Below are 13965 nucleotides of genomic sequence, written 5' to 3' on the forward strand. Positions count from 1 at the left end.
TGGGGATTCTGGTGTGTAAGGCAGGGAGAACCACAACAGCCATTTCTTTCTCCATTCCTACCTTCCCCAAAGACTCCCTTGTTCTGACAGAAAACATCTGGCGTGTTTGACATGCTTCTTGAGTTATAAGTTATGACACATGGATGCTTAGTCTCTACCACTGATTTGTGAAGGTTAAAAAAAAAAAAATAACGCACCCAGATTTCATTAAAAAAGTTTATTTTCATATAAAAGTGCCAAAATATCCACCCAAGTCATAATCTATCTCAAGAACCAGGTTACGCTAGTCATCAAAACACACGCCTCTTTATTCGCATTGTTTAAAAATCAAACTCTCCTCACACATTCCCACAGTAGCTCGAGTCCCTAGACAGTGGGAAATTTGCACTCCGATTGGCTGTGGCAGTCCATATGTCCAGGTTCATATAGGCACGAAATGGGTTGAACCCAGGGTAGTATTCCTTGCACACGACCGCCGGGTTTTCCATGTGAGTCGAATGTTCCGTGGTGGGGCTGATCGGGCAGCAATTCTCATACACATCGCTTTGCGGGGCCCAGATGGAACCAAAAAGTCCAGACATTGGAGATAAGCTTCGGGTGCTTGTGAGGTAGGGCTAAAGTGTAAATGGGGAGGGAGGGAAAAAAGATATGTTTTAAAAAAAAGAAATGTTTTTTTAAAAAAAAATCTGAGAAAGGCAATGTCAAGGTTGAATATATACCAGTGGATTCCACAATGGTACCCTTCCAAGTTACCCGGGTGTTACTCAACTATGGTCAACCATCTGGGTTGCTGTAACTCCACTGTCCTCAAACACACGGTTTCCAAAACCTCGTCTAACTGGATAAATGTTTTATAAGCCCAAGGAACGACCCACAGTTCAAATGTCCTCTCTGTAAAAAACTGTTAGTGGATCTGAAAGGGGAAGGTGTTGGGCTTTTAAGCACGGAGGGGTGTTTACGGGCAGGAAGCCCACAGGACCCAGTCACTAACAACTGATACCTTTCTGCAACTTTCATCTCATCTCTTATCACAGATGAAAAGGTCAGCGGGGCCGTATAAACACAGCTGTGTCCCAGAGGGCTTCCTGGCCCCACTTCAATTTTATCTGCAAGCCATCGCTGCTCAGTGGAGCTTGGAAGTGGCTGGAATGTCAGTGTTGGCAAGCCCCCCGTGTGACTATGAGTTAGGTTCCCTCAGAGGGTGGGCTTGTATGATCTAAAAGAAGCAAGCTTTAGCTGATCCGAATCCAACTCTATAGCTATGCGAGACCAGGATGAAAACACCACCAGAAAGAAACTGGAGCTGCCCCAGGGTCACCGCAGAGGTTGGGCAGCACTGACCGGAGAGCTGATGAGACCAGGGTGTCCCCAGGCAGTCGGCATGTTGGGTGGGGTGCTCCAGGTAGACTGCGAGTTATGATCAATAAAGTCTGTCTGAATTTCAGCAGCACAGGGGAAGCCATTGGGGTAATTCATGTTTTCTACAAAGAATGGGAGACACCAACACAGGTAAACATTTTTATGGCGCAAACTGAATTCTCACTCTTAACAAAAAAAACAAAAAAAAGTTCAAGGCCTTACTATAGTGACAGGCTAAAGATACACATAAAATACTCTGTGAACCAGGAGTTCCACTGTCACTCCCGAGTTCAAAACGGTTTATCAGACACATCACCTGGGAGGCCCTCAGTGAGGAAGGTCTTCCTCTGGGCTTGATGTTCTATATTTGATCATTAGACGGGAAGCTTTCTGATACACAGAATGCACTATACTACTACTATAGATTTGAATGGTGTCAAGATTCTTACCAGTCTTTAAAATTTTCCTTTATTACCTGTCATGCCAACCTCAGCCACCTGCATATATACCATATGAACTGACAAAAGCAATACCAAACCAAGCACTTAGCTAAAAAGATAATATGCATAAGCCTCATAAGCACAGGAAGAGAGTTACCACAGCACCCCCTTGTGGTGAGCATAGAGCAATGCATGTATCAAAATCCACATTAGTGCAATATCTAATATACACAGTTTATTCTCTCTGCAAAAGCAACTCTAGTATGAGAAATCATGATCATACTGTAATGTACAATAACAGAATTTTCCAGTTTATCAGGGAAATCTCATATCTCTTATTGTTTATTATGGCAGGTGCCTGAGCCCAAGCATTGGCAATTTTCCTCAATTTCCCCTCCAAGCTTCTTTCCTCCTTCTACAACACCGCTCAGGGCGGGAGTCTGGACATGCTGAAGAAGGCAGGTAGAAGCTTCTATTTCACATGGAGTGGCCTGCCTAAAAAAAACAGCCAACAACGAAAGCCCCAGACTCCCTATGGATAATCCACAGTGTTAGGTCTAAATGACCTAGTTCTCTGTGAAAGGCTAAATAGAGTAGGGTTATCTGTAGAAGCCCCCAGACACTCAGATATACAGGGCTTTTCAAGGCCATATACAATTATATATGGCAGGTCGGCACGGGCCTTAGCAGTCTCCTGTAAGGCCGTTCTCAAAGACTGCACACTGTTAAAGGCACATTCTTTTTTATTTCTTTTTTATCCTCACCCAAGGACATTTGTGCATTTATCTTCAGATAGAGCAGGAGGGAGGAAGAGAGAGAAATATCGATGTGAGAGAGACACATCGATTGGTTGCCACCCACACGACCCCAACCGGGGCCAGGGACAAACTGCAACCGAGGTACGTGCCCTTAGCGGGAACTGAACCTGAGACTCTCTGGTCCATGGGCTGACGCTCCAACCGCTGAGCCAAATTGGCCAGGGCTAAAGGCACATTCTTAACAACAACAATAAAATAAATAAACAACAAACAAAAACAAGCTCATGAACACAGTGAACAGATTGGTGGTGGTTTGGGGACCAAGCAAAATGGGTGAAGGGGCTTAAAAAATATAAACTTCCAGTTATAAAATAAATAAGTCATGGGACTACAATGTATAGCATGGGGACTGTAGTTAATATTGTATTGCATATTAAAATTTGCTAAGAGAGTAAATCTTTTTCATTTTAATCCTCATCCAAGGATATATTTCCATTGATTTTTAGACAGAGTGGAAGGGAGAGGGAGGAGAAAAATAAAAACATTGATGTAAACACATCGACTGGTTGCCTCCCGCATGACCCTAACTGGGGCTGGGGATTGAATCTGTAACCCGGGTACATGCCCTTGACCAGGAATCAAACCCAAGACCCTTTGGTCCTAGGGCCGACGCTCTAGCCGCTGAGCCAAATCAGCCATGGAAAGAGAATAAATTTTTCCCCCCCCAATCCTCATCTGAGGACATTTTTCTATTTTATCTTCAGATAGAATGGAAGGGAGAGAGAGAGAAAGAGAAACATCGATGTGAAAGAGACACATTGACTGGTTGCCTCCTGCACGACCCCGACCAGAGCCAGGGACAAACCGCAACCAAGGTGTGTGCCCTTGACCGGAATCAAACCCAAGACAGATTGGTCCACAGGCTGACACTCTAACAACTGAGCAAACCGGCCAGGGCAAGAGAGTAAATCCTAAAAGTTCTTACCACGAGAAAAAAAAGAAAAACTGTAACTAAGCGTGATGACAAATGATGACTTATTGTGGTGATCATTTCTCAATACACACAAATATCGAATCATTACGTTGTGCACCTGAAACGTGTTATGTCATTTCTATCCAATTTTTAAGGTACATTCTTCTGCAGTTAGTGCCTTAGGGCCACACACTTCCTGCTTGGACTTTCTGAAAATAAAAGAATGGCACTGGGGATGGTTCAGAGAGCTTTTTTTACCTTCCGGAAAGGTGTTGTAATCGTTCAATTCCAACGGACAATACACGTTGGGGAACTGGCCTTCGCAAGTTGCGCTCCAGTCGATGAAACTGCTATAAAAAACAAGAGGTCTCGTTTCAGAAACCAGCGTCAACAGATCAAGGAAAGAAAGAAGAAAGCAAAGTGATTGCCCAGCATCCTGACCACTGCTAAATCTTCAATTTTGGAAAATAAAAGATGGGCTTCCTCCAGTCACAGAATCAAAGATTTACTTAGTGACATACCATGGCAGGACGGCCGGCTCGGGCGAGGGGCACACTTCCTTTATACCCAGGTGTGAGTCTAACCAGGCAGAATCCGGGGCCGTGGTTTATTAGTGTTGTGGGAGAACCACTGGACTACCTCGAAGTGTCTTAGCTCACACCTGAAGGACTTAAACACGTTCTGCTATGAAAACGTCCACACTTCACGCACAGCAAGGCCAGCGTTCGCCTTAGGTCCGTCACGACTATAAAGACGATGGTTTGTGATACTCTGGTCACTTTTATAAACTGGATTCTCATTATAGAGACAAGAAAGTAAAACCACTGTAATAAACGAACCTCCCCCCTGAAAAAAATTCAAATGGATTATGTGATGAAACTCAGATATTCTCAAGTTTTCATAATTTAATGCCATAGTAAGAGCCATAAAGAAATTTAAGGAATGGCCATTCTGCAACTATGTTTCAATGCTCAAAGCATTTGCTCTTTTGAAAATGTGAATGTGTTCAAGATTAAAACCACGGAAAAATGAAAATCCTTGCTCTGCTGGGGGCTAGGAATTCTGAGTGATTGCTTTCTTCATTTGTTTTCTAATACATTAATAGCTCATCTTTTCATTATAAAAAGAAAATAATGATGTGGTCACCAGCCATATTATCCATTGCTTTTATTTCCTTTCATCTTTCTCGCAATGATTGGATTGTTATTTCCTAAGACCTCCCAATGAAACCCCAAGAAGCAGATGGCAACACCGGCTAAGGTAGCTGGGGAAGGAAGTCTGGCCCTCAATTCTGAGGATAAGCTCACAGATGAACTCAAATCGCCCCCGCCCTGCAAGCCCTCAGACTAAGCAAGGCAGCCATGAGCCGAGAGGCCTGTACCTGTTATGCACTGAGGCTGGTCCCTGCATCACACCGGGCACAGTGTTCTCCAGAGCACAGTTGAAGCCACTGGTCACGCACACGGGCTGCGTGGGCCACAGGTCTCCAGGCGGGTAAAGACCTAAGGAAGAGAGCAAGGCTTCTCAGTTCCCCTTCTTCCCTCCAGAAAACACTCCTGGTGTGACCCTCGCACGCTGATCATGTCTGCTTCCCGGACTCCCTTCGGGATATACTTTCAGAATATCACGCGGGAATAGGGCATTCTGTCTTGACCTTGACTGCAGACGGGTGCAGACTGTCCCTGACCCAGATTACAGGATAACTGCAATGACTCAACAAGTATGCGCGGGCCTACTTTCTGCAGGGCTCTGTTACAGATACCCACGACACAGCAGAGAACAGGTTTACATCCCAGGGGGCAGGGGCGGACGACAGACAGGAGTGTGCATGGCCAAGGGTCTAAGCGCTAAGACAGGCATTGTAACCAGGGCAGTCGAAGGCCTCCCTTAGGGAATATCTGATCCATCCCAGATGTGAATGGGGTGAGAAGTAAGCCAAGGGAGTATGGGGGAGGCATGTTCCAGGCACAGGGAACAGTGCTAACTGTGAAGTCCCCAAAGTGGGAGTTGGCCTTGTGGGTTCAGAACAGCAAGGATACTGGTGGGGACAGGGTGAGAGGTGAACAGTGGGGGTTGAGGTCAGACAGCTGCCTGGAGGGCCCCATTAAGGACGTGAGCGTTGCCTTTGATCAGATGGAAAGCCGCGGGAAGCTTGTGCGCAGAGTGACTGCTAGGAGGTAAATCTCCATGGGCTTTCTGTATTTCCGTACATCTTGCAAGCAGAGGTCCTGGATGCCTTTGTTCCAAGCTATTTGAGGATATTTTCTAAGCAAAAGTCTTGCAACACACAGTGTCTCCTTCTAGAGCAGAGGGAGGCATGCTTACTGCCTATTATAAAAGATACAGGTTCCCTAAGGTCAAGGTTCCGTACTATAATGGAACCCACATTGTATGCAAGCATCTGGACCTGTTCAAATCACACACACACACACACACACACACGACACTGGAATCACGGGGAATTAATGCAAACATGATGATGCTCTTGCACCTAGCTTGGCCACATAGCTATTCCTCGAGGGAAATGAAATGTCCCTCTCTACTACCTGAAGCAGAGCTACTGGATCAATGAGGCCCTTGATTCACTGAGGTTCCTGAGCTTGGTGTACTGGTGGTGGGTTTAGCTGAAACCCGACAGTGTGCACGGGGCCATACCGCTGTCCACCTCAGCGCCCGCCATGCAGCACCACGATGCATGTGGTCGCTCCGCTCAGGGGACCGACCCAAGGTTGTTCTCACAGCTCACGCCAACTCTCCTCCTGAAGTTCATTGTGTTTTCCCTGATTCTTAGGCTGTTACCCATGGCCTAGATATTCGGCCTGTCACTTGGAAAGCTGCAGACTGTTAGATTAAAGACCCTTTGAAGCTTTGAAATGTGGGAATGAATCTTGGGCTCTGCTGGAACCTTCTGAGCCACTCAGGTCCGAGGCCCCTGGTGAGGACCCACTGTCTGATAAGACTGCCTGGAATCACCTACACCTCCGACCACCTGCACTGCTCCCTGGGTCCATCACCACACTGGACTTGGCAGCGTTTCCACCATCACTGATGGCAGAAGGGGAAAGACTGCACATGGTATAAAAACTGATGGTGGAGGAGGGATGGAAAAACGAGCCCAACAGCATCCTTGGAAAGAGGGTTGCACGGACAATGCATGGTGGCGGCAGCAGGTCGGGGCTGCGGGAGCCTCCTGCAGGTCTTTCCCAGTGCACCAGGAAGCAAGGTTAGCTAAGAGGACGAGGTGGAAGGCATCACAAGTACGGTCAGGAAGAGTGGAGGGTGGGGGACCTGGGGCATGCAGCTATTGGGCCACACGAAGCCAGTGGTCAGAATTTGCAGAGCGGCACGCGTGCGTGCATGTCTGTGTTTGTGTCTCTGTGTGTGTGTTGTCCTCCAGTCTGGCTCAGCAGCCTGGGAAAAGGCGGAGAAGCTGGAGCTGAGGTTCTGGAAGGTGAGTGCAGTAAACAAAGGGACAGGAAGCAAGGATGTGACTGTGACAATGGATCCGGGGACTGAAGGTGGGCAGACTGAACGCGTGTAGACAGAAATTGTGAACAAGGTCGTTTCTTTAGTGACTTTAGGACCTAACCAGGGATTATAACAGGTGATCAAAAAGTAACTGAAGGTTGGTGTTCACAGGAACATGGTCAAGGGCACGTAAAACACAGACACAAAAACAAAGACAACACGTGACAAAATTCTCCAACTGACAACAGACAGGACAACATGTTAAGGTGTATCTGTTTTGACGCAGTTTTAATTTTTTCCCATGAACTAAATCCTGACTCTTCTCTATTACCTGACAGGTAAAGGGAGTACCCACCCAAACCTCACCTCAACCTTGCCTCAGCAAATTACTGACTTTAAAAAATCAAAAACACTTATTATGCTGGGCTAGCCATTAGATCCAACTCACAAATAACGGATTTCCATTGATAATTTGACAGCAAGTTCAAAATGTATCCGAAGAACATACTTTCAAAGTAAACCTGCTCCACTGTACAGAACAGCTTTTAACCCAGTATTACTTGTATAAGCAAAAGCAAGTATGTGGATTAGAGCTGAACGGGACTGTGGAGAAGGAAAGTCATCGGGCTTATCTTGCTGCCATTCCTGACCCCAATTAGTAGAAAGGAGGCCCTACAAGGAAACAGGAGACAAGGGCAAAGGGAGGTGAAGAAGAGGGGAAACAGGAAAAAATGAGGGGGGAATGGAGTTAGCCCCGCAAAGAGAGACCCCAGGCAGAAGTGGGGTTTCCTTCCGACCCACTCCCTTTGCCAGGCCCCTGGGCCACTGTCCTCCCCCAGCTGGCTGGGCCCCTGGCCTCAGGCCCAATGCAGAGTGAGGCTGGTCCCCGGGGCTGCCGAGGCCGGTTCACGGACCTGCAGGACAGGGGGAGTCGGGAGGAGGAGGAGCAGGAGGACGAGCAGAGCCGGCTAAGGTGTCTGAACCTCACCCCTCGCATGCTGTCCCGCAGGGCCTCCCCGGGAAGGTGAAAGCGCAGTGGTAGCCACAGGGCACCCCGGCCTCGGCTACAACGGGGGAGCCGTGTCTGTGCAGAGGGGCAGCCGAAGTCAGCGGTTCCCAACGACGCTGGTGCAGAAGCCAGGTGCCTTCCCCATGCACAAAAGCCCGGAGACCTGGGCAATGGCCCAGCCAAGCCCCCAGCCCACAACACAGAAGCCGACTGGAGTCTGGAGCAGGCGGAAGGAGCCTCACCTTTCTCTTCCTCCACGCCCGCAGGCCCGGCGGGGAGGCCGGCACAGGGAGCTTCTGCGTACTGCGGGAGACGCCTCCCGTCTCTGCGGGGAAAGCGAGAACAGGGAGATCGCTGATTCTCTCTGCACAAGGAAACGCTGGGTTTGCACAACCTAATCTGATTGAGTTTTTACATGAATTCTTCCCCCCGGAAACAGATCCTAGAGACATAATGGTACACAGCCAGAAAAGCGTTGGAGAACAGTAAATTCCCAAGATCCAGCAGTCTTCCTTTAACATACTGCAACTAAGCACTTTTAACTAAGGTCATGAAGGTCACCCACAGCTTCCTATATGTCCACCACCAGCTGGCAGCAATTCCTCACCCCTCGTTTACGTTCCACCCCTAACAAAACAGTTCTTACAGAGCTTTCCTTGTACCCTAGCGGAGTGCTTTTTTTTTTCCCAAAAACTCACCAATTTAATTTTAATGACATCCTATCCTCTCCCAGTGTGGCCAGTGCCTAAGAAAACGAATTCCGTCTCTCACTCTGAAACCCTGTCCTCCCGCATACCCTAATCCCTCTCACTCAATAAAAGGTGCTTGTTTGCTCTGTCCGATGCTGCCGCAAGCATCACCCGGTGGGACTGCAACCACACAGACTCTACCAGGTTCTTGCAAAACTTTCGAAATCATCAATGCTCGGCTTTACTCCAAGTCCCAGCAAAGGGGAGACGATGCCCACTCTCATAATAACTGCAGTGCCTTCTTTCTACCTTCAGGATGGGAGACTTTCCACCACAGCCACACCACAGCGAGGCCCAGAGACACCGCCCCCTGAACCGTGATCCCTTGGGAGGGTCCTGCTTTCTGAATTACTAGTAAAGTCAGATTTCACATCCTCGCCTCCTGCCAACGTTTTCCCACGTGAACCTGCAGAGCCAGGTAGGAAGAGGAGACGGGCCGGTGGAGAGAGCGGTACGCGAAGCACACTTGTGGGAGCTGGGCCGGGGAGCACTCACGTGGGGTTGCAGATGTTATGGCAGAGGTTCAGGGAGATGGGCGTTTCCGAGGGGAAGCCACTCTGGGGACCGCCGTCTCCTGCATGAAAACCAAATGATCACAAGGGTTTCCAAGCGGAATTCAACTGCACGCTGTCTCAGGATGCAAAGGGTTCACATCGTTAACCCCTCGCGAGTAATTTATTTTTCACTTGAAACTGATATTCACATTCAGTCACAAAATTTTTTTAAATGCCTTTTATAATTTAATATTTTATTTGAAAACTTCATAAAACCCAACACTTAAAAAAAATGTATGAATGTTAGCTTAATAATATTTTAATTATGGAGAAAAAGCTGAAACAATACTAAGGATTAATAGGGATTTTTCTGAGAAAAGAAATTTTGCTACGTAAACAGACCCTTTTATAAAAGTAAGATGATCACGGTAGGAAATCTATAAAAATAAACAACAAAAAAAGAGAAAAATATAAGACACCTATAATTATACTGCCCTTATCGTATATGGGGACAGTTCTTACAATCTTTTATGTGTACATATATGTATGAAATGGGGGTCATAACATCTATACTTTGCCTTTTTGGTCTTTTAGATCATTAGTTACATCAGGGACATTTTCCTGATATTACAAAACCTTCAAATTTTTATCATCGTTTCGTCAGCCCTTCCCCCCTAGTGAAAGCCACCTTCGATTTGTTGTTAATGTTAAGCACTGAATTGTAAAAGGTCTTGCGTTAGCATCATCAGGCAAACCCTGTTTCAGCAGCGGATGGAGCTGTGTCTGGTGCAGGCTGTGGAAACCAAGGTTCCTCCGGCCAAGAAAACCAGCCCCACTACGGACAAGCTGCCGAGTGCCTGCCTCCGTCCACGGCTGTTCCCGGCGTGGGTTCCCCAGAGCACGGACTCGACTGTTTCTCGGGGGGTTGAGATGATCATTTCCCTCTGTGCACAGCACACCAGTGGATCTCGGTGGCATTAACATTTTACGGAGGTCATAAGGAAAACAATGACCAATAAGGCTCCTAGAGGGAACCTGATCATTAAAAGAAAAGGCTGAAACCATGGACTAAAATCCCCTGTGAATGTCTTGTCTAGGTTTTTATGGCTACCAGTGCCCTGGTCTCTCGGAGACAAGACCTCCTTTTATAGGTATCACTGCTGGGACGAGAGCCATTCTGGTAGGAGAGCCATGCATGGGTCTGTTCCCAGGACTCACCGGCTGGCAGGAAGTGCTGAGGGGCCACCGTGGGCTTCTTGTCCCCATCCGAGCTGCTGCTGCTCCAGCTGCCCCAGCTGCCCCGGCTGGCGCGCACGCTCCCGGAGGAGCTGCTGCAGTCCGAGCTGGAGTCTGAGCAAGACTTCTCGACGCGCTTCTTCCCAGGCTTCAGGAAGTACCCCTCTGCGGGAAGGAAGAGAGGAGGCCTGACCCCATGCTTCCTTAAACAATTTTCAGCTGGATGCCATTTCCGATCGGAGGAGAGGCAAAGTGATGAAGACGGCAAGGCTCCACGGCAGGGTCAGCTAAGTGCTGAGCTGAAACTCAGGATGGGACCGGGAGACACAGTGGGGAGGAGCTACGTCCCCGCTGCCCAGAGGACGGGCAACTAGACCTGTCTGGAGCTCACTCTGTCCACACCAGTGATAACCCGGATCTCACAGTGGTTCTGGGAATAACAGACACTTCCATCAAGAAAGCTGAGGCGAGCCTCCTGGACTGGAGATTTGTAGGTAATCTCCCCCTCTCTTTTATTAGATATCCACTAAGAGCTTCAAAGTATTATTTCTGTGTGGGCGGGAAGAGCTTTCCATTAAGATAAAAAAGCAACACGTGTCAAAGGAATGAACAACAGGCAAAGATAGAAGCCCACTAACTCTGCCAGCCTGTGTGTACTGATGTGGGCCTGTGTCTGGGAACGGGTGTGTTGGTTGGGAGGCCCGCACGTCCCCCCATCCTGTACCCCACCTGACTGCCAACTTCCGTGGCCCTATAGCCTCCAGCTATGCTCTGCCCTGGACCTAGCATTGTTCCCTCTGCCTCTCACTCCCAGGGACGTGCCCAGCAGTCGCTGGGTGGAACAGTGGCCTGGCTCTGCAGGAACTCCTGGCTCAGGTGTGTAAGAACAGCCACTATTCTCATAACCTGGCTGTTGCCCAGAGCAAGCAGCCACGGCTCCTCCAGCAGTCTGCTTGGGGACAGTTGAGAATGGCCAGAGTTCAGGGAGGCGGGGCAAGGGAGGGGCAACGATAGAGGCCTGTCCAGGCTCAAAGCATCTTAGTTTTCTGGTCTCATCCTGACAGCTCTCCATTTGGGCTTCAGTAAGCTACGTTCCCAATAAAGTGAGAATCCCGTTAAGATGCCAGACACAAATTCCACCAGAAGCACCATTCACAGCACGGTGGGCTCCGTACCTGCCTCTCTCTGTGCAGCGGGTAAGCTTCTTCCCGTGCCCGCGTCTGTCTTACACGTTTCCCCAGGGGCCTCCTGTGGACACCAGCTTCTCACATCGATGTCACGGCTCAGCTCAGACCTTTCGAATTCACTGCACACGAGTTTTAATTCACTCTGTTCGGAAGGCCTGGAAATGCCACAGGAAAAAAATGGCATCCTCACGTTATCATGCATATACGCACACTGCTGTCCAGGACGTACGGGTGACCACAGGAACAGGGAACACCTCGGGGCCACTTCCCTGGGGGTCTGACGGGAGAAGATGATGAGTCAAGGACAGCCATCCACAGGAAAAAGATTTTGCCGTTTTAGAAACAGAATTGATTGGGAGGTCATTTAATCTACTTTTGCATTTGACAGTGAGAAGAATAAAACTCCACAAATAACAGGAGTCAGTAATGGTCAACGGGTAAGGAGCAGATCCTGGAGCAGAGCCCAGGACTCTCACTTGTCTCCCTTGGTTTTAGGGTAAAATATGATTCTCAATAGATAAACCTGCTCCTTGATGTCTGGGGGAGGCTGCTCAGTGTTTGTTTAATGTTTTCCTCATTCATTCATGTAGCGCGCATTTGCTGAATGATGACCACGTCCATGTATCGATAGAAAACGTGTAGTGTCTACCAAGGATCAAGTTCCTCCCCCGAGGACTTCACGGTCCAATAATCCCTTCTCTCCAACTAGTTCACGAGCTCCTTGAGGGAAGAACTGTCACACACTTTGTAAATGGCCACGTGGACATGTGCAGAGAAGGCCAGGGGTTACCTGGATGATTGTTTCACAGGGTCCGATTTCAGTCCTCATGTTTGGTTTGTAGGATGGCAGTTAAGAAGATTCGATATGTGGGACGTACACAATGTCACTGGTTTCTGACCCCTCAAGGTAAAGCGTATATAGACAGAGGCAGGAGCCAAGGAAACAGAGAAGCCAAGAGCCAAGCCAACAGCCACCTACTTCTTAAGCATCATGTTCTCAAAACATCCTGATTGGCTACAAGCTACTTGACAGCTACATTCTAAGAAGTTGTTTCTTCAGCACATCAGAAATCTGCTTTCAAATATATACCATAATGTTTAATGGGTGAAATGACACTCTAATTTCATATCTTTCTATAGGTTCATATCAGGAAAATATCAAACTGTAGAGTGACCATTGTTAGTCAATCAAATTTTTATAAAAACACACATAAAGGAATACAAGGTATAACTTTCTTTTCTATAGGATACTGCATCGCAGCTTTCAATTAATTTCAATTGCAGCCTAAATAATTTTGGCCTCCAGCAGGATAATTCGCCATCAACAACTAGTATTCGGTATTAACAATGAACTGACAAAGAGTTAATTTCCTTTTTCCGTATTTGCACTTTGCTGATGGCTCGATGTGAGCTGGGGACCACGGGACCAGCCCGGCCCTCTCAGCCGAGTGTGTGTGAGAACCGTAGGGAGCGTGTCACAGGGCTGAATCGCAGTCTGAGCTCCAGATGCAACCTCCTGGGGCCGAGCGACAGACGCTACAACCTCCTGGGGCCGAGCGACAGACGCTGCAACAAACACACGCGCGTCCCATCAGCTGTCCTGGCCACACGGGGGCTGCTTGGCCAGAGCTCCCTGCCGGTGACAAGGGGGAGATGCTGCAGGGGGCAACCTGGCCCCGTGCCACGCTACAGCCTCTAGAGAACAACTGGGCAGAAACCCATGTAAGCACCCAGCTGAGCTCACGGGAAAGAGAAACCCCAGATGCCCAGACTCAAAAGACGAAAAACCCAGATGGGTGAGGATGGAGGCGTTCCTTGGGACGACACAGGCGTCAATGCCCAGGGCTGGGGTTTTAACAACCAGACCGCAACACACAGGAATCAGGGAGCAGGGGCTCCGTCTCGTAAACTAGAGCTGGAAGGGGACACGCCAGTGCCAGGGACAGCTGGACCATGCAAAGCTCCCGCACGGGGAGGAAGAGGCAGGGGGTGTGGGCTGGAGGCTGTCGACGTGTGTGCGTGCTGAGTACGGGAAGTCTAACCCCAGAAATCAGAACTGTACACACCACTGGACCTGGTGAAAGCAAAGCAAAACCAAACCCCAAAACTCAAGCTGAGAAATGTATATACAATCAGAGAGGTATTTCTGGAAACACGGAAATACGAGATTCCCAGATAAACACTGTCCAGCTCCTTCGCTTTACTGATAAGAAAATAAAAGCTCAGGGAGATGAAGCCCCAGGAAGCACGGCTGCCAGAGGGGAGTGCCAAGCGGCCTGGTTCCAACTCTGG

General features: G+C 48.5%; 1 protein-coding gene across 1 annotated transcript in view; it reads right to left on the reverse strand.

Annotated features, from left to right (window-relative positions):
• Positions 1-287: 287 nt before the first annotated feature.
• TMEM131L (transmembrane 131 like) overlaps positions 288-13965 on the reverse strand; it is a 147784-nt gene continuing 134106 nt past the window's right edge. The window contains exons 28-35 of the mRNA XM_036240644.1: positions 11662-11828; positions 10469-10651; positions 9252-9330; positions 8250-8332; positions 4912-5032; positions 3789-3880; positions 1342-1481; positions 288-614 (exon numbers count right to left, since the gene is read on the reverse strand). Coding sequence (XP_036096537.1) covers positions 339-614; positions 1342-1481; positions 3789-3880; positions 4912-5032; positions 8250-8332; positions 9252-9330; positions 10469-10651; positions 11662-11828 — 1141 coding nt within the window. The 3' untranslated portion in view covers positions 288-338. The remainder of the gene's footprint in view (positions 615-1341; positions 1482-3788; positions 3881-4911; positions 5033-8249; positions 8333-9251; positions 9331-10468; positions 10652-11661; positions 11829-13965) is intronic.

Source organism: Molossus molossus, unplaced genomic scaffold, assembly GCF_014108415.1.
Source record: "Molossus molossus isolate mMolMol1 unplaced genomic scaffold, mMolMol1.p scaffold_m16_p_4, whole genome shotgun sequence".
In the NCBI taxonomy this organism is placed as follows: Eukaryota; Metazoa; Chordata; class Mammalia; order Chiroptera; family Molossidae; genus Molossus; species Molossus molossus.